The sequence below is a fragment of the Girardinichthys multiradiatus genome, chromosome 3 (genome assembly GCF_021462225.1).
Source record: "Girardinichthys multiradiatus isolate DD_20200921_A chromosome 3, DD_fGirMul_XY1, whole genome shotgun sequence".
Taxonomy (NCBI): Eukaryota; Metazoa; Chordata; class Actinopteri; order Cyprinodontiformes; family Goodeidae; genus Girardinichthys; species Girardinichthys multiradiatus.
Window position 1 is genome coordinate 29668293 of NC_061796.1, and position 18292 is coordinate 29686584.

Below are 18292 nucleotides of genomic sequence, written 5' to 3' on the forward strand. Positions count from 1 at the left end.
TGTATTTACTCAGGTGATCTTTGTCATTTAAGTGTGACAGAAAAGTGAGAACAGAATAAATCTTTAAGGAGGGAACTATCTTTTCACAGCACAGCAAATGAATCATGTCCAATTAAATCTTTGGCATTCCTATTAGCATGTGAAAGGGCTTTAGAAGAAATTAGGGTAATCATAAAGGCCTTATTCATCCCAGTTTAAGTTCTTCCAAGCATTTTATCTATTCTTCTGACAGTTAATACGGGCAAGTTTAGTTTTTTTTTTTATCATTTACCTGACTTATGAAGATCAGCACACATCTTAATGCAGCTAGATTTGTTTATAAGTATTGTTACAAGTGCCAAAATTATGCCACCCGTGATTTTGTATGAAACAAATATTTGTTAACATGGGATTTTATTTTTACCCACTGAATAAATGTACTCAAAAGAGTGTTGATGCAATAAGAGAGGAAATGGTTTTAAACCCATTTTTCCCAGCAGAGCCAGTAATTGTGGAGGATGCTGAATGTAATGTTCTGAAACATGTATTCTGTTCTCATTATTATGTGAAAGCTCTGTGTATCTTAAGAGTTTGGCAAAGAATGATGAAATAATGATGAAAAAAATATATCTGAATGTTGATAAAGCCTTTTTTATGACTTTATCACTTTTATTCTTATTACTTTATATTTGCTTGACTTTTAACCGAACCTTCATTTCCACAAAGCTTTAGAAACAGTTTTTCCTTCCTGTTGATTTGACTGTTTTCTCTGATTTCTCCTCTCATCTTTATGTTTGCCTATGAACTAACCCTTTCCTTATTCTACAGTGGTACATGTATGGATTTATTCTGCCTAGGGCTTGTCTTATATACAGTTCATGCCACCTCTAAGCTTAAAAAACTGCATATTTTTCTCACCTTTTGTAGTATGAGTTTTATTGTAGATATTAATCTTTTCTTACTCTTAACAGTAGAATATTACTTTTCTTTTCCTCTGCTGGCGTGTTCTGTTTGTATATCTTGTTTGTATTTAACATTTGCACTTCCTTCCTTCCTTTATCTAAACAAGCATGTAATCTTCCAGCTACAATTCTGTCCATTTCTCTTTTTTACAGAAAACTCCTTTTGGTTTCTTTATACTTCTAATTTTTCTCCATTTACATTACATACAGTCCACTTTAAACTGATTGGAAAACAGTTTCAAACTGGTTTGATAAATTGTGAAACATAAGCAGCATATTTTAGATTTAACACAAGAGTACGTGAAACTACGTACTTTTAACCATTTTCCACCTCTACACAAAAGCTTTTGTCATCTGTCTGCAGGGTTCCAGATCTTAAAATCGACTTGTACCTGCTAAATAGATTACATTAACGCTTATTTCAGTGAGATATTGCCCTGCATTTAAAGCAGGTTGTCAGCTGTAACTTTAAAGGCATTCTGTAACTTAATTTTTCTCCTACTTTTAATTTTTAAACAAAAGCATGCTCTCACATTTGCTGTTCTTGAATCTTTTTTTCCTTAATGTTTTTGGATTTCCTAAAATCAATGAGTGTTTGATACTAATGTATGGTAACATACAGGTCCTTCTCAAAATATTAGCATATTGTGATAAAGTTCATTATTTTCCATAATGTAATGATGACAATTTAACATTCATATATTTTAGATTCATTGCACAATAACTGAAATATTTCAGGTCTTTTATTGTCTTAATACGGATGATTTTGGCATACAGCTCGTGAAAACCCAAAATTCCTATCTCACAAAATTAGCATATCATTAAAAGGGTCTCTAAACGAGCTATGAACCTAATCATCTGAATCAACGAGTTAACTCTAAACACCTGCAAAAGATTCCTGAGGCCTTTAAAACTCCCAGCCTGGTTCATCACTCAAAACCCCAATCATGGGTAAGACTGCCGACCTGACTGCTGTCCAGAAGGCCACTATTGACACCCTCAAGCAAGAGGGTAAGACACAGAAAGACATTTCTGAACGAATAGGCTGTTCCCAGAGTGCTGTATCAAGGCACCTCAGTGGGAAGTCTGTGGGAAGGAAAAAGTGTGGCAGAAAACGCTGCACGAGAAGAGGTGACCGGACCCTGAGGAAGATTGTGGAGAAGGGCCGATTCCAGACCTTGGGGGACCTGCGGAAGCAGTGGACTGAGTCTGGAGTAGAAACATCCAGAGCCACCGTGCACAGGCGTGTGCAGGAAATGGGCTACTGGTGCCACATTCCCCAGGTCAAGCCACTTTTGAACCAGAAACAGCGGCAGAAGCGCCTGACCTGGGCTACAGAGAAGCAGCACTGGACTGTTGCTCAGTGGTCCAAAGTACCTTTTTCGGATGAAAGCAAATTCTGCATGTCATTCGGAAATCAAGGTGCCAGAGTCTGGAGGAAGACTGGGGAGAAGGAAATGCCAAAATGCCAGAAGTCCAGTGTCAAGTACCCACAGTCAGTGATGGTCTGGGGTGCCGTGTCAGCTGCTGGTGTTGGTCCACTGTGTTTTATCAAGGGCAGGGTCAATGCAGCTAGCTATCAGGAGATTTTGGAGCACTTCATGCTTCCATCTGCTGAAAAGCTTTATGGAGATGAAGATTTCATTTTTCAGCACGACCTGGCACCTGCTCACAGTGCCAAAACCACTGGTAAATGGTTTACTAACCATGGTATCACTGTGCTCAATTGGCCTGCCAACTCTCCTGACCTGAACCCCATAGAGAATCTGTGGGATATTGTGAAGAGAACGTTGAGAGACTCAAGACCCAACACTCTGGATGAGCTAAAGGCCGCTATCGAAGCATCCTGGGCCTCCATAAGACATCAGCAGTGCCACAGGCTGATTGCCTCCATGCCACGCCGCATTGAAGCAGTCATTTCTGCAAAAGGATTCCCGACCAAGTATTGAGTGCATAACTGTACATGATTATTTGAAGGTTGACGTTTTTTGTATTAAAAACACTTTTCTTTTATTGGTCGGATGAAATATGTTAATTTTGTGAGATAGGAATTTTGGGTTTTCATGAGCTGTATGTCAAAATCATCCGTATTAAGACAATAAAAGACCTGAAATATTTCAGTTAGTGTGCAATTAATCTAAAATATAGGAATGTTACATTTTCATCATGACATTATGGAAAATAATGAACTTTATCACAATATGCTAATATTTTGAGAAGGACTTGTAATGCACATTTGTAAGGAAATGACTACTAAGCAAACTCGTTAAATTTTTGTTTTGTCTTTCAGTCGTTTCACAAGATCAATTTACAGTTGACCCCTTCATACTCTAAATGAATACTTGTTCACTAATTCATTCATCTCTCAATAATAAAACAAATCAGATGAGATGCTGTTTATTGTTGAATTTTATTATTTCAAAAAGTATTTACACAATATGTACAAAATGGCAGCGATCTCAGATCTGTATAGAAGTGAAAAAAATGGGGAGAGGGTCTTTGCAGATAAAACTTCAGCTTGTTAGTGTGGTGCAACATAAACTATTAAAGCACTGCAGATGTAATACAATACTTACTAGTCAGGGTGACAAGTTGCACACAGCAAATGCTCACAAACAAATTTGACATAAAAAAAAGAGGAGAATGAAAAGAGAAATCCTGGTTAGATGTTCGGTAAGGAGAGTTTCATGCAGAGGGTGAGAAGAAAGAGAAAAGGTGAGGAAAAAATAAATCTAAACAGACTAGCTGAAAAGAAAAAGCCAGAAATTAAAAAAAGCAAAGAGAAAGGAGGACTTAGTGTCAAGGATCAAGAAAGGAGTTTCAAAGACAGAATACAGTAACAGGGGCAAAAAAAATGAAAACATGAACATGACTTACTGGAAAAAAAAATAAATAAGTGAAAGTGTGTTCAGTTAGTCATCTAGGGGTGAATTGTCTTGGATGAGCACAACTTAAACCTGTGTGGAAACTTTACATCAAAGATCAACCTTATTACATATGAAAGTCGTTTCTTATCCTATGAGCACATTTCACAAACACTGTAGACTAGAAAAACGTCATATATGGCTAAGAAAAAGAAAGTTCTGCATGTCCAGACACATTTTTGATGAGGGAGAAATCTAAAACTTCAAACCCAAGTTTGTTAATCTTATAAACGAGAAAAAAAGAAAAATCGAACCAGCAACTGCATACAGATTAGGCAAGCAGAGCAAATGCACCTGGACAAACAGAAATCATCACAGGGTCATTAACAAATCAACGATTTTAAAACTTAAACATCATAAATATTTGGATTAGCAGCAAAATCACATTAGCAGCAGGGCATGTTTATACATTTCATTGTGAGAGGCTCCTGTGTTTTTAACCAGCTGCATGGCTGCAGTGTGAGCAGGTCAAATCAGGACTTCCTCACAACTTCACTCTCTCCGGCAGCCTTCAGGAGGAGGTTCACCCACTTTTTCACTTCGTGTGCTCTTGCAATGCAGCAGTGCTACGAGCTGAAGAACGAGAGGTGTGCTGGTGTGTGGGAAGGTTTGGGGGAGTGGGGGGAGGGAGGAGGGGAGGGTAGAGGACAGGGTGAATGAAGGGGGAAAGAAAAGACAAGTTGAAATCATTGTCAAAAATAGCAATAAAAAATGATCTGAAGAACAGTCTCTCCACTTGTTAATCTGTTGTGAAAGCTTTAACACACTGAAGAAGTTCTGAGTCACATTTTCTCACACATTGTAGAGTCTCAGCTTGATGAAACTGCTGCGGCTTCTCTAATCCACTACAGCCACAGTAAAAATCGCCATAACAAGCAGGCCAATCAACCCTTAAACATCTGAAATCATGTTGCAGAACCCCTTTTCATAAAGGAAATCTCAAACTTACCCAGGTGTAAACAACAAAAGGTATGCACCATTAAAATGAAAAAGAAAAGAAAATTCAAATATGATAGAATATTTACAATATTTCTGTTAATCAGCTTGTACAACAAGTCTTCCTCTACTCCTGCTGTAATCGAATACAAGCCTAATACACTGAGGTCAACATCTGCCCTGATCATTCAATAATCAATACCGCTGAGCTAGTTTCCCAATGAGGAGAACAATATCAACCTGGGGTTTAAATGGCAGCAAGAACAGGTAAGATGATCTTCAGAATAATGTGACAAGCAGCAGAAAAACATCTGTTGGTATGGCTTTGGGGCCATTTACTACAATGATGATCTATGAAAGGTTTTACCCAATTAGAGCTTCAATCGACTAACTAGTTGTATTCTGGCTGGTAAAAAGTCTAAAACTTCAATATTGCTGAACAATTCATGACAATGTGAAAACCCTCCAATTAGACAGCTCTTCTGTTTACAGTCCAAGTTTCTGTTCTTTAAACAATTGCAACTTTTATTTTACAAACTTATTTTACAAAATGAGAATTGGTAAAAGCACTGATCTGCACTCATCTCACTGAACCCTCTATTAAATTACTGTCTGTTTAAAACTTGTTTTGCCAATTACTTTCAGAAAGAGTGCACATGTGCTGCAAAAACATCCAGCAATATCAGCAGATCTACCTTTTTTGACATTGCTACATTTTTAGGAGCCTAACGGTGCAAAAATCTACCTGTAAATTTCCCTTAAACCCTGATACATTTCATAATTCTTTTGCCATTCTGTGAAAGAAAAGCCAATACTGTTGTCCAAAACAAGAAAACAAATCAGCACCGAAGAGCGAAGACCCCTCAGCTGTGCCACCATCCATCTCCTTCCAGAAGTTCTTCTTTCTTACCAGCGTTGCAGACACTGTAGCATACAAACCAGTCGGCACGCCTTCGAGGTCACCCTTGGGTGCAGATTCTCCATAGTGGGGTTTGTGTACAATGGCTGCTAAAGGTCCCGATGAATGTAGAAAGGCCTCATTACTGCGGTCCGGCAGAACTGAGACGTGTAGGATTCTGGACGCTGGCAGGAACCTTTACCTGAAGCTGACGGAAGCAGAACCTCATCCCATAGGTGGATCCGCTTCTTGAAACGGGCTTTAATCTGGATGAACACTTATAGAAAGTCAGTGCTCCTCAAACCGGGACTTCTTCGCAGTGCTGGCATTTCAGAACCAATCAGTGGAAGAATACTGCTGGATCAGGAACAGTGATTCACACCTCAGTCCATCTCTTTCAGGCAGACTCCACGGGCTGACCGAATGCTTGACGGGACATACAAACCACCACTTTTTCCTACGGGGAAACAAGCACCACCTTCTCACAGTCTTTAAGAGTAACCGGTCGCACCGATGCGATCCTGCAGGCTTGAGAGCCCGGAGAACGACTTGATGAGGAGCCGTTTGAGACTTGAATCTTCGGGTCTTTAAGCTGTTGACTTGAAGGAAAAACATAACAACACTGTTAGCACTAAAATCTGTGAGGGGTGAGGGAAAGGATCCATGAGGGTGATCTCCCTGATCTACATGTGAATGCTCAGTGCTGAGATTATTTGATCCCACTGGTAAGCTGTTCCCCCTTGTTCAACCACTTAAGTGTGATTAGACGTTCTGATTATTAATCAGTTGTTTTCTCTGTGTAAGACAAGATCATCTCTTGATTTGAGGTCTAAAGACTGAGTGTACTAGTGCGTATCTATATGGATTTTACTGCCAGCTACTACACTATCTGAGGTGTCTGAAGGGCAGTGCAATGAAAGTAAGGATCCATGATGATCCCTCTACGTCTCCCTTAGCAAGGTCACCCCACCACCACCCTTCCCCTCAAGAAGCAGCCAAAGAGGCTGTGCTGGCTTTGCAGTCTATCTTTTGGGGGTCAGAAAGGGCAAATGAAACACCTAGACCAGTTAAAAAGGCCATACAGGAGTCTAAACATGGAAAGCCCAGAGTTTTCTGCACATATTGTACAGGAAGATCGGGTCTGAATCTGTGAACAGAGAAGAGAAGAAAATAAGGCGTGTCAGTTAAACATGAAATAACCTAAAGTATGCAATTATTCAGGTGAATCTATAGAAATAAGAATATCATCGAAAAGGTTGGTTATTTCAGCAATTCAAAAAATGTTTAACTTGTATACATTCTTTACTCTGATGAATTTGATGATTATGGCTTACAGTTGATGAAGACCCGGATTTTTGTTTCTTAGAAAAACAGATTTTTTTATTTTTATTTTTAAAATACAGACACTTGAGCGGGGCATGAATATTGTATCAATGCAGAGTGGCATGGAGGCGATCAGCCTGTGGTTCTGCTGAGGAAGCCCAGGTTGCTTTGATAACGGCCTTCAGGTCATCTCCATTGTTGGGTCGGGTTTCTCTTATCTTCCTCTCGACCATACTCCATAGATCCTCTGTGGGGTTCAAGTCAGGAGAGTTTGCTGGCTCATGTTCTGGATACGACTGCTTGTAGTGGTACTTGAAAGCCCCGTCTACAGCTTTAGTCCATACCCTGACTCTCCCCCAAACTCTTGAATCCTGTCACAGCTGTCGGTATCCCTGCTGCTTGTGCATCTTTTTTCCACCACACTTTTTCCTTCCACTAAACCTTATATTGACATGCATGGATACAGCAATATATGAACATGCAGGTTCTTCTGTTGTCAGCATGTTCTTTATGATTGAGGCCACATTATTGCTATAACTTAACGATTCTATATTAAAACATACACTTTTCTTGGTTTTGAGTAAGGTAATTATTTTTGCAAATCTGGGGTTTTCATTTGCCGTGAGCCCTAATCATCAACACTAAAACACTTCAAAAATATTGCAGTGCAATGAATATATATAATATTCAAGATTGCCTTTCTGAAATCTGATAACTTTTTCATTATGTAATTTACTGGCATGCACCTGTAAATGCTTCTGGAGAATAACTTACGTTTTGACTATGGCCCGAAGTGCAAGTTTTCTTTCTCTGTCTACAAACTTGTCAATGAGATATGAAGCCATGCGTGGGGCTTCCTGGTAGAGTTTAAAGAAACGACGGTAGTTCCCCAGCGCCCAGGCAGCACGGAGTGCAAGAGCATGAGCCACACACTCATCTGCCCTCAGGGCCGGGGTCAAGTACACCAACTCAGTGATCTGATCTGGAAAGACCAATGGATGGATTGCCAACATAAAAATGCTGAAAAATACTCTTTTTCAGACAAGGACAGAAAGATGCAAGCTTACCTCCAGAGTTTTTAGTAAAGATGTAATACAGCAGTCTATAAGCTGTAAACTCTCCAATGTTCTCTGAGGGATTGTCCTTGTACAAGGCCTTGAGTTGAGTCTGGCACTGGTTGAACTCCTCATGGTCTCCCTAAAAGCCAAACAACAATGAGCTACTACTAGAAAACCACCATCCCCACAGAAACAAGCACATACACAAAAAACACAAAGAAATCTCACTTTTTCAAGGGCAATGCGTGCGTGACACTCGTACACTTCCACTGTGAAGTCTGTTCGAATTCCTTGGACCTAGCAGAGACAAAGCATAAAAAATTTGTTTGAACCCAATTAAAAAAATAAAATAAAATAAAAATAACAGCAGGATAATTTAGGAATGAAAACAAACCGTGAGGTCCTGTCGTATGGATTTCATCTGCTCACATGCATAGGCATAGTCCTGGTTAGATTTCCAGTGGGCCTTCACAGTCTGCAAGGACTTTCTAAGCACCTGGGTGAAGCCAAGGACAGAAATAGTTCAAAGACAAGATCTTTCGCCTCTGGAGGCCACAACCGTTTTGTACAAATAAATCTAAAATCCAAAGAATAGGTTGCAGATGCAGATGAGCGGTTTGACAAAGCCGGCTGCAGCAAGGAACTTCTTTTTACGAAATAATTGTCTAGTTGGAAGATGAGGTCATGGACAAATATGTTACAGTGTTAGAAAGTTCAATATTTTAAGTATGCACAAATGAAACTAGGGCTGCACGGTGGCGCAGTTGGTAGCACTGTTGCCTTGCAGTAAGAAGGTCCCGGGTTCGATTCCCGACCGGGGGTCTTTCTGCATGGAGTTTGCATGTTGTCCCCGTGCATGCGTGGGTTCTCACCGGGTACTCTGGCTTCCTCCCACAGTCCAAAGACATGCCTGTTAGGTTAATTGGTAACTCTAAATTGCCCTTAGGTGTATGAATGAGTGTGTGCATGGTTGTTTGTGTGTTGCCCCGCGATGGACTGGCGACCTGTCCAAGGTGACCCCGCCTCTCGCCCATAGACCGCTGGAGATAGGCACCAGCTACCCCGTGACCCACTATGGAATAAGCGGTAGAAAATGACTGACTGACTGACAAATGAAACTATAGCTATACATACACACTTACTTGTATCTACTTTACAAATATTGAGCTGCTAACTCTCCCATACTTAGTTTAAAACTCAGAAGGGAATAACGCAGAACAAACATTTTCACAGAATGCAGGAGAAGCTACAATTCAACAGGCTGAAATTGTTCATCGTAGTTTAGAGAGCACACTTTCTCTATTTGTGCTTGCATGTTATTCTGAATCAATTCTTCACATACCTGGACAGGGCGGACAGTGGAGGGGTCTGGGGCACAGGTCAGCCTCAGGTAGGACTTTGTGATGTCCTGACATGAGCCCACAATGGGACAGTCCTCCCAGCTAAGGCCTTCCTGGGTCCCATCAGGTAGATCCAGGGAATTGATGGAGAGAACCAGAGGCTCAGAGCGAAGTTGCTTATGGAAACGAGCTGCCCTGCTTTGCTTCTTAGCTTCCCTGTTTGGGTCATGGAAATCCATACCAGCGCTACCCCCTTTCCTCTTTTTTCCAACAGTAGAATTGGAATCGTCCATGTTTCTGAAAGACATATTTTATATTTTAAGTTTTAGTGAAGCAAGGAAAACTACAGGAAACATCATTAGAGATGCACTGAGAAGTCTGCTGGTGACCGGAATTGGACGCCTTTCAGCTTGACCAGCCTGGGCCAAAACAAATCCAAAATCCTATATTTTTTCAATCAACAAACGGACCATCTCTATGTGTAACTACATCTAGCCAACAGCAACACTCTTTGGTGTGGAAGTCATTACCGGAGGAAGAAAGTGGCCGTCTGCCACAGGAAGTCATTTGGGACGTTTTGTCAACGTGGCAAAGGGTTGAAGTGACTCTTATGACAGGAAGTCAGACAGAGTGCAGTAAAGTTGCTTTTTACTGTCCTCTCAACCCTCCAACCTGACACAGAACATGCTGGATTCGGAAATGTTGGCAACCTTTTGGAGTCAAGGTAAAGGTCTACATTGTCCAGGGAATACACACAGAAACTGGTATCCTATGGTGCAGTAGTTACAGCAATTCATGCTAACTGCTATAAGATGCTTTTAACTTTGACGCAGCAGAAATTTTGGCCTTTGTTTTGAAAGCATAAACCTCATTTTATAGTGACTGCTCTCACACACAAACAATGTGACATTTCCTCTCATTTCAAAACAACTAGTGAACAATAACAGCAGGAAAGCTGCCAAATATAGTTCTTAATGAGAAAATTAATATCAGCAGATAACCCTTTTCAAAACAGAGACACAAATGCCTTATCTGTGCAACACTTAAAAAAACAAGCATTGATAGATAAAACAATAGCTATTAAAACATTTTTAATAATTTTTAGCTCACCGTCTTCCTCTGTTGGACTTTCCTCCTCTTCCTCGGCCTCTCTCTCCACGTCCTCTCTCCCTGTCATTGCCACGACCACGTCCTCCTTTCTGTCCTCGTCTTGACAGCTGAGGCTGTAGGTCACTGGCTATGCTGCTATCTGACTGTGAGCCAGAATCACTGAGAACGTAGACACAAGACATTTTAGTGCTTCGTAAACAGGACACCTCCAAGTATGCCAAGGAAAAGGAAGGGAAGACCTGTGTCGTACCTGCGTCTGTGCCTTTGGCTGCTTCGATCTCTGTGTCGGCTGTGTGAGGGTGATGGTGAGCGGGAGGACTGCGATGAACTAGATGATGGGCTTCTTTGAGAAAAAATGTTCCTGTAGTTACCCAGCCTGTGGCCAATTCCTCTGCCCCTTGAAACAGCCCCTACTGTACTTCCTCCACGAATCATGGAATGATCTGATGTTCTCTGGGGTGGAACAGCTTCCCAACGAGACTGCTTGACCTTTAATCTGAGGAGAAGAAAAGGCCAGTGTCAGATAAAATAAGATACAGATGGATTCTTACGAAATAACGTAGATGTATTTTCCACATAGTAAACTGTCTCGGAGAGCCCTGAGGTCGGGAGGTATGTTTTCTGCAGTCTGACAACAGTCTCAGGCTCCCTATCTGCGGGTAATGTTCATGTCTCTCATGAATGCCTGCAAAGGTGAGTCTAAATCCCCATTTTCTTTTTATATTAAATGAGCCAAGACAGATTTTCCAGATGGTGTTTTGTCATGACAACACCCACTTAAAACATTTATATCTCAAGAATGTCCAGAACCCAAAAGAAAAAAACAAAAGTAACATCTTCCTGGCTTCTAACAATCACAGCATTTAAACCCAGAACAAAACTCACTCTGGTAACGGCTCGTGGGTCCAGTCAATTGTGTAGGCGGAACCATCCTTCAGTCGCTCCTGGAGGACTTCCTTTAACACCTTCTCTGTACGATCCTTGTCTTCCTCGGTTTCGCAGGCAGTAAAACAACGTTGCACGTACTCTTTCATCGCTTGGGGCCAATCCTGGGGTCTGGAGAGGAATTTTAGGTTACTAGCTGTTCAACTGAACTGATGAAAGAAAGTGAATTAAGAGGAAACAAAGTAAGTCTTACCGTGTCTGTGCAGCTCCAGGAGCAGTGCTGGCAGTAACTGGTGAGGAAGGTGTCTGATTTAACCCAGTGGACTGTTCACCTTGTTGGAAAGCCTGACTGGACACTGGGGAACACTGAACCTGATAGGGCCTCTTGGAAATATTAAATTTAACAGTAGCTGTCCCTGGTGCCTCTGTGAGAACAGAAGAACGAATGCAACATAAAAAACTAATGACGAGGCAGCTCTGAGGTAAGTAAAGAAAAACCTTACGTTTCATGCGGTGCCAGAGTTGCTGTCCTTGTTTTTGGTTTTTATTTGCCTCTCCCCGGCCCAGTCCAAGTACGTACTGACTCTGCAACTGTTGCTGCTGGGAATTATTCTGGGAAGGCTGGTAGGTGTTCGGGGCCTGGAAACTCTGGCCATAGCTTGGCCGACCCTGGGAGTGATTGTACACTTGCATTTGGTTGCGGTCACTGGGTGGGTATGACATGCTACTGTTGGTACTGTAAGAATTTTGCGAAGCAGGCGGGGCATACTGGGAATTGGGAGGTGGGGGAATAGGTGGGGGTGGGGGAGGAGGGGGTTTCTCTGAGGTGGTTGGGCTCTGGGGTTGCTGGGGAGTAGCAGGTGGGGGAGGCTGTGGTTGGGAGTAGTTTGGGGTCTGGTCTTCCATTCCAGGCACAGGAGGAGGCTGTGAAAATCAAATCGAAGAATCAGGAACATTTGAGAGAACAGTACATCAAACTAAATAAATAAATAAAAAATATCACTGGTCTCCAATTTAATTTATAAATGTGTAATCATGTGCTGGGTGTTATGTCTGGTGCTCAGTATTTTTGTAGAATCCTGGACAGTCACTCCCACAACTTAAATTATCTGAACGTATAAGAATTTACCTCAAAAGGAGAAAATAACACTATATACCTGTCCATTAGAAATTGGAGTTCCTGAATATGGTCCTGGAGGTACACCATACTGATTTGGCGGGTATGCAGCTCCATACTAAAAGAGAACAAAGAACAATGGAAAGCCTGACTTTCATTTTTATCAGTTTTTAATTTATTGTTTTTACTGAAGAGCATCAGATGTATTGATTCAGTTGCAAAACGTATCAAATCACATTAAGATGTGAAATATAACTGCAAAGCACTGTTTTGGTGCGATATTGTTTAGGCTATTATATTTAGAGTGTGATGCATTGATGCAATTGCAACAATATTGCAGCGACATGTTTTTCCAATTATGTCCAGCCCTAGTTGTAGCACCAACAGTGCACAATTAAAATGACACTTTAGGAATGAATCCTTGAGTAAAATAAATTCAACCTGTAATACAATAATTTTGTCCATGCATGTCAGTTTCCTATTTACTGATCACTACTGTATCTTCAGACACTTCTGCTGCTCTAAACCTTTCTTGGTCAGAGCACAGATCAGAAGCTGCAGGCCACAGAGTTTAGCAACATTCTGCTAAAAACTCCCCATAAAGCTGGGGAGATAAGCAATGCTTAACAGGCAGTTGCCTAATCTTAGCTTATTTTCTAATGGTAAAAGTATAAAACTAATGACGAAATTTTACTTAAATTCAGGTATTTTATAAATTTAGGTTTTGGTAAAAAAAAATAAAAAATCTAATTGCTCTGATTATGCTGACATAAATGCAGAACACACCAATTTGTTGGTACAAAATAAGCCAGCTAAACGCCATCTCGAAATAATTGATTTCTTCTGTACTCACAGGTCCCATGGGGTAGTAGTAGTTGTAGGGGTATGTGTATCCAGGATAATGCTGCTGAGTTTGCTGGTACCATGGATAGTACTGCTGCTGAACAGCAGCCGAGTCACTAACCGCTGGCTGAAACTGGCTTGCCTAAAATTACAACACACCCAAAAAGCTGTTGTAACAAAGTCAACAAAAGCATTCAGTGGAAACAGATGAATAAACTCAACTTTGGAAAACCCAAAAGGACAAATACTGGACAACGTACTTAAAAACACATTCATGGTAAGGTTCTTATATATAACTAAAGTTAGAGTGAATCTATATTTACTGCTCAGAGGTTGGAAGCATCTCAAACAACACAGTGACAGATGTAACAGTTTGGTCTATCTAATGTCAGCAGACATTAGGGACAGGCAATACGGATGTTGGATTCGTATTTTTTGTGATAAAAAGTTGACTAAAAAAAATATTTAACAATTCATTACAATTACTGTCAAACGCAGAGCTAAACAGTCCACATAAATTGCATTGCATCGTATAGTATGCTGATGCTCTTATGGAACCAACGTTGAAAAAAAAACATCGTCAGTTTTTGGGGTTTTACAGACTTAAAGTTTAAAGTTGTCACAAAAAAATCAGAATTCTTGACACAGTAACTTTTTTCCATGAAAATGATAAAGGGCACAATAATTGTCCATGCCTACATGCCATGTAGATGAGAACACAGATTAAATTTCTTGCATGCAAAACAAATTTGGCATTAGAAGTGATTTTAATTAAAGATAAGCAAGGAGGTGCAGCACAAACCTCAGCCGTGTTTCTGTTATCTTGTGTATTCTTTGCAGAAGTCTGATTCTTCTTAATCGACGCAAGTGCTTGCCTTGCTTTCTCCCATTCTGGATTTTCATGAACATGACCATCTCCAACAGGACCATAGGACCTGCCATCAAAGAAATACATAGCTGGTATTGGACCAAGAAAACAGTCTCCAAATTGTTGTACAATACAATAAATTACCCCACAGATCAGATTCAACAAAACACACCTGGACAAATCACAAAACTGGGTTTGAAGATATTCAGCTATTCATGTAGAATAATCTAATTCAGGTTCAACAAGCTCAGGTATTCTAGTTTAAACTAGTTTTACAGAAGATTAAAGATGCTCGAGGTAGTGAAACATGAAGTGTAGTTGCGATTTAGCCGTTTCTGGAATCGGAAGTAAACTCCATCTTATTTCAAATGACTGATTTATCCATCAAAGATTTGTTGAACATTTAATGACATATCAAAAGGGTTTTTTTTTTTTTTTTTTGCATTCAAGCCGTTTTGTTTATTTGGGTCACAGGTTTTCTACAAGTTTAAATGTAATTTTTATTTTATAGATGATCAACAACTGCTGAAAATGTAGTTAACATACCTAGCTCTAGAGAAGGCTGATATTGTAAAACACAGATAGCAGAATATTTGCTTGAAAATGTCCCTCTTTAATCATGAATGATCACTTCAATACAAGCTGTATAAAGCATATTTCTCATCCTAAACAAATTATGTTGTAGGTATGTGGGGTTATTTGACATAAACATGCTTTCTAGCTGCTGTCAACTCATTTTTCACGAAATGCAAAATCTTAGAAATTACGTATTAAAAAAACGTGTTTTTCATATTTTTGTACGAGATCTGGCTAACATTACATTTTTTAAAACCTTATCAGCATATTCAAATTAATGTAAACAACCAATTAACCTAGTATGTTATGCTGGATCTGATGCTACGTCTTCAGATAATTTCATTGCTCAGTGGATTACAAATTTTACCTAAAGTTTTTGTGAAATAAAAGCAGCTAACACGTTAGCCTTCCATTAGCCATACCCACGGCCTAACGCCAGCAAAAGACTTGTCAGCGGGGCATAAACGCTAATGTCATTACCGGTGTTTTGCCATAAAATGATGATCTGCTAAAAACTTATCCGAGCAATATTAACATAATAACCAATTTCAGTAGAGGGTTGTCTCCCCTTAACTTAACAAGAAAAAAAAAACCCAAAAAAAACAAGGTTAGGAAAAAAATGGGGGAAAAAAACAGAAAACAATGGTTATGGTTAGGATAAATCAAAAAGGTAGAGGTTAATAAACAAACTAGGGTAACAAAATACGTACTTGCCCTTAATATACATTTAAGCTACTAGACAGTAGGCACTGCTTATCAGTTTTTAAAGGACCATCACTTTTTAGAAAACCAACTCAAAGACACGTCGTGAACTAATCAAACGAAATTAACTTGAACTACTTTAACATCTTTGGTTTAAGAATGTGACCTACCAGTTGGTTGTAGGGGTTGCCTGAGCCGTGTTGGCCGCCATTTCACTACAGGTTAGCCGTTAGCGTCAGAGCGCTAACAGTACAGCTGGTTACCAGGAAAAACTAGGCCAACGGCGTTAGCCTTAGCTCCTCTAAATCCCTCAGAAGGTAAATAAGACTAAAATCCAACCTGAAATGTAAATTACAGTGGGGACAATAAGTCGACTGCGAATACCGTTGCCTAAAAGGGAAAATAAACGTTAATACACCCTGAGACAAGCGGTAAATTAAAAGAAAACAAATAGACGTTCATATAACAGCTCCTTATTCGCTGCCAAATAGCTCCGTCTGAGCGGACTACAGAGATACAAAATGGCTGATAAGTCAACCAGGCCAAGTCAACCAACGGCTTCTTACGTTACCCCCCTGCGTAGTGTCTTACAGGCAGAGCTGCAAAACGCACGGCTCCCATATTCTGTCACGTCTCCCGCCTCCCGACCCCCCAGTCAACCAATTTTAGGCCTCAGGTTTACCTTGGAAAGGTATGCTTTGCTTGGTCTGTCCATGAAAACAAAATAAAACGACATGGCAGTGACTTAACAAATATATTGCAGGGCATATTTTGGCAAACATGTTTTGGCGCAGTTAGACTTTCACATACAAGCGCTTGAACACCTCAAAGCAATGCAACAACCTGCGATTAGAGTTATATGTATACAAACATTACTCCGAAGTCCGAACAGGTATTTTTATCTATCTGTCATTCCGCAGGTGTATTGGTTTGAGGTTTAAAACTGTATCACTGTAAATTAGTTGCTAATCGAGTCAAGCAGGAACAGATCTAAATACCTTCAATGTAAAGTGTTTCTTTCAAAGAAGACATGAGGGTGTGGATGAGTCTATGATTAGACAAAATACTACCAAGAAGAACAAATGGCGGTTTTTACCTTTAAGGTGTTGTAGATTTAAAATCACCACCTCCATCACCTCTAACCAGATGATGACCTTCATGGACAAAATTTATGGAGAAAAACTTTCATCTTGCAAAGTATTGAATTCCAGCAAATTTGTCACCATTGCAAAATTTACGCTAGAAAGAAATGAGCCTTCAGCAGAGTGATGAAACAGTGAAACTGCTGCTAGAGAAAACTTGGATGTCTATCAATCCAGACTGCTTAAATGGTTAGCAAAAAGTCTAAAGTTTAAAGTAAAACTAAAGAAAAAACAAGGTTGGTTAAAAACGTTTCTGTACACATACAGACTGATTTAAAACATCTTTAGAGATTGCTAAATGTGGTGCAAAAGCATCCGTAAAAACAAAACAAACAAAACAAAACAAAAAAACTAATAAAACCAGCTTTTAAATCAGCAGTTATGTGAAGTTGTAAGTTTTTAGTTCTGTAATGATTGTCTTATGCCTTTTTACTGTACCTGCAGGACTGGGCATTTGAAACACATGTTCAGGCACTTATTGACTATAAGACACACCTATATAAAGATGTTGATCACTTCACCCTTTAATTTTTTACAGACTTCTAGCTGTGCTATAAAGAAACCAAAAGGCAGGAAATTATACAGAAGACGAAACGGCAGCTATTTTTTACAAGTGTGTTTCTGTATGTTTGTTTGCACTTGTTGGATCTAGTTTTTCTCTTATCTGTGTCATTCCTCATTCCAACCTTTGTTGTCTCTTGTAGAGTGTTTTGAAGCAGGAAGAGTGTAGGATTTTGATAAAGCCCATTTGTTTATGGTAACAACTCAGGCGTAAACACAATATAAGATGATCTGATGGATCAAACTGTTGATGGCCAGAAAGAAGATTTATGGGCCTGTCAAGATGCTCCAAAAGCAACACGGTACATTGTATATGTGTATGTATTTATTTTGGAAACTGGAGGCTTCTGCGAGACGTTTAACTTCATCCAGTGCTGTCAAGCATTTTTGTTTATGTGGATAAATAAAATAAAAATGGTGTTATTTTCAACAGAGCTCACCTTCTAAATAGCTAATAAACACTTAATAAACAGTTTACTATGAAATCTAAGAAGCCTGTATAAATAACAGTTATGGTAAATTAAAGTTCTGTATGTGTGAAAAGTGCTTATGACTCCCTTTTAACTGATTTTACAAGGATTAATACAGGGTTTATTGCGTAATTATTAATGCTGTTGTAAACGTAGTTTTAAAGCAAAATGGTACAATAAGAATGTTTTAGCGCCAACAGTCCTATGTAAACACATCTAATACAGTAAAAACTCAGATATATATTGAATTTTGTAAAGAATATAATCATAATGATAGATGTTGAATATAACTTTTTGTGTTTTTGCGGGAATACATACACACTCTTACTGGATGTTAATCAGAAACAAGAAAAAGCATACAGACTTGTACTTTACCTTGTTGAACTTTGACCTCCCATCATATGGTCAGTCACTAGTCAAGCTCTTCATCTAACTCTTCATTACAGTGAGAGCCATAAATTACTTGTGTTTTAATTTACTTAAAACTTAGGTTTATACTTAAAAAGGGAGCCTGATTTGATATTAAATCTGATTAAATGTTTTTGCTTTTAATCAGTTAGGAATAGCAAATTATTTGTATTTCCTAACCTCCAGAATA

The 18292-nt window shown here is 39.5% G+C and overlaps 1 protein-coding gene across 1 annotated transcript; it reads right to left on the reverse strand.

The window, feature by feature from the left end:
• Window positions 1–3332: 3332 nt before the first annotated feature.
• leng8 (leukocyte receptor cluster (LRC) member 8) lies at window positions 3333–16048 on the reverse strand. The gene is made up of 15 exons (XM_047360945.1): window positions 15692–16048; window positions 14178–14310; window positions 13386–13517; window positions 12573–12650; window positions 11919–12339; window positions 11669–11840; window positions 11416–11586; window positions 10781–11026; window positions 10531–10689; window positions 9423–9717; window positions 8475–8576; window positions 8309–8377; window positions 8090–8219; window positions 7797–8004; window positions 3333–6846 (listed from the first exon to the last, which is right to left on the reverse strand). The coding sequence occupies exons 1-15, from the start codon at window positions 15730–15732 to the stop codon at window positions 6684–6686; spliced, it is 2520 nt and encodes an 839-aa protein (XP_047216901.1). The 5' UTR covers window positions 15733–16048; the 3' UTR covers window positions 3333–6683.
• Between the last annotated feature and the right edge of the window lie 2244 nt (window positions 16049–18292).

Bases quoted from the DNA above. Each gene is read 5' to 3' on its own strand.
- leng8 (XM_047360945.1), bottom strand. From the start codon at position 15,732: ATGGCGGCCAACACGGCTCAGGCAACCCCTACAACCAACTG. The intron at 12,651-13,385 runs GTGAGTACAGAA...GTTCTCTTTTAG, and splicing joins ACTACTACCCCATGGGACCT to TATGGAGCTGCATACCCGCC. The intron at 6,847-7,796 runs GTAAGTTATTCT...CTCTGTTCACAG, and splicing joins CTTCGGGCCATAGTCAAAAC to ATTCAGACCCGATCTTCCTG.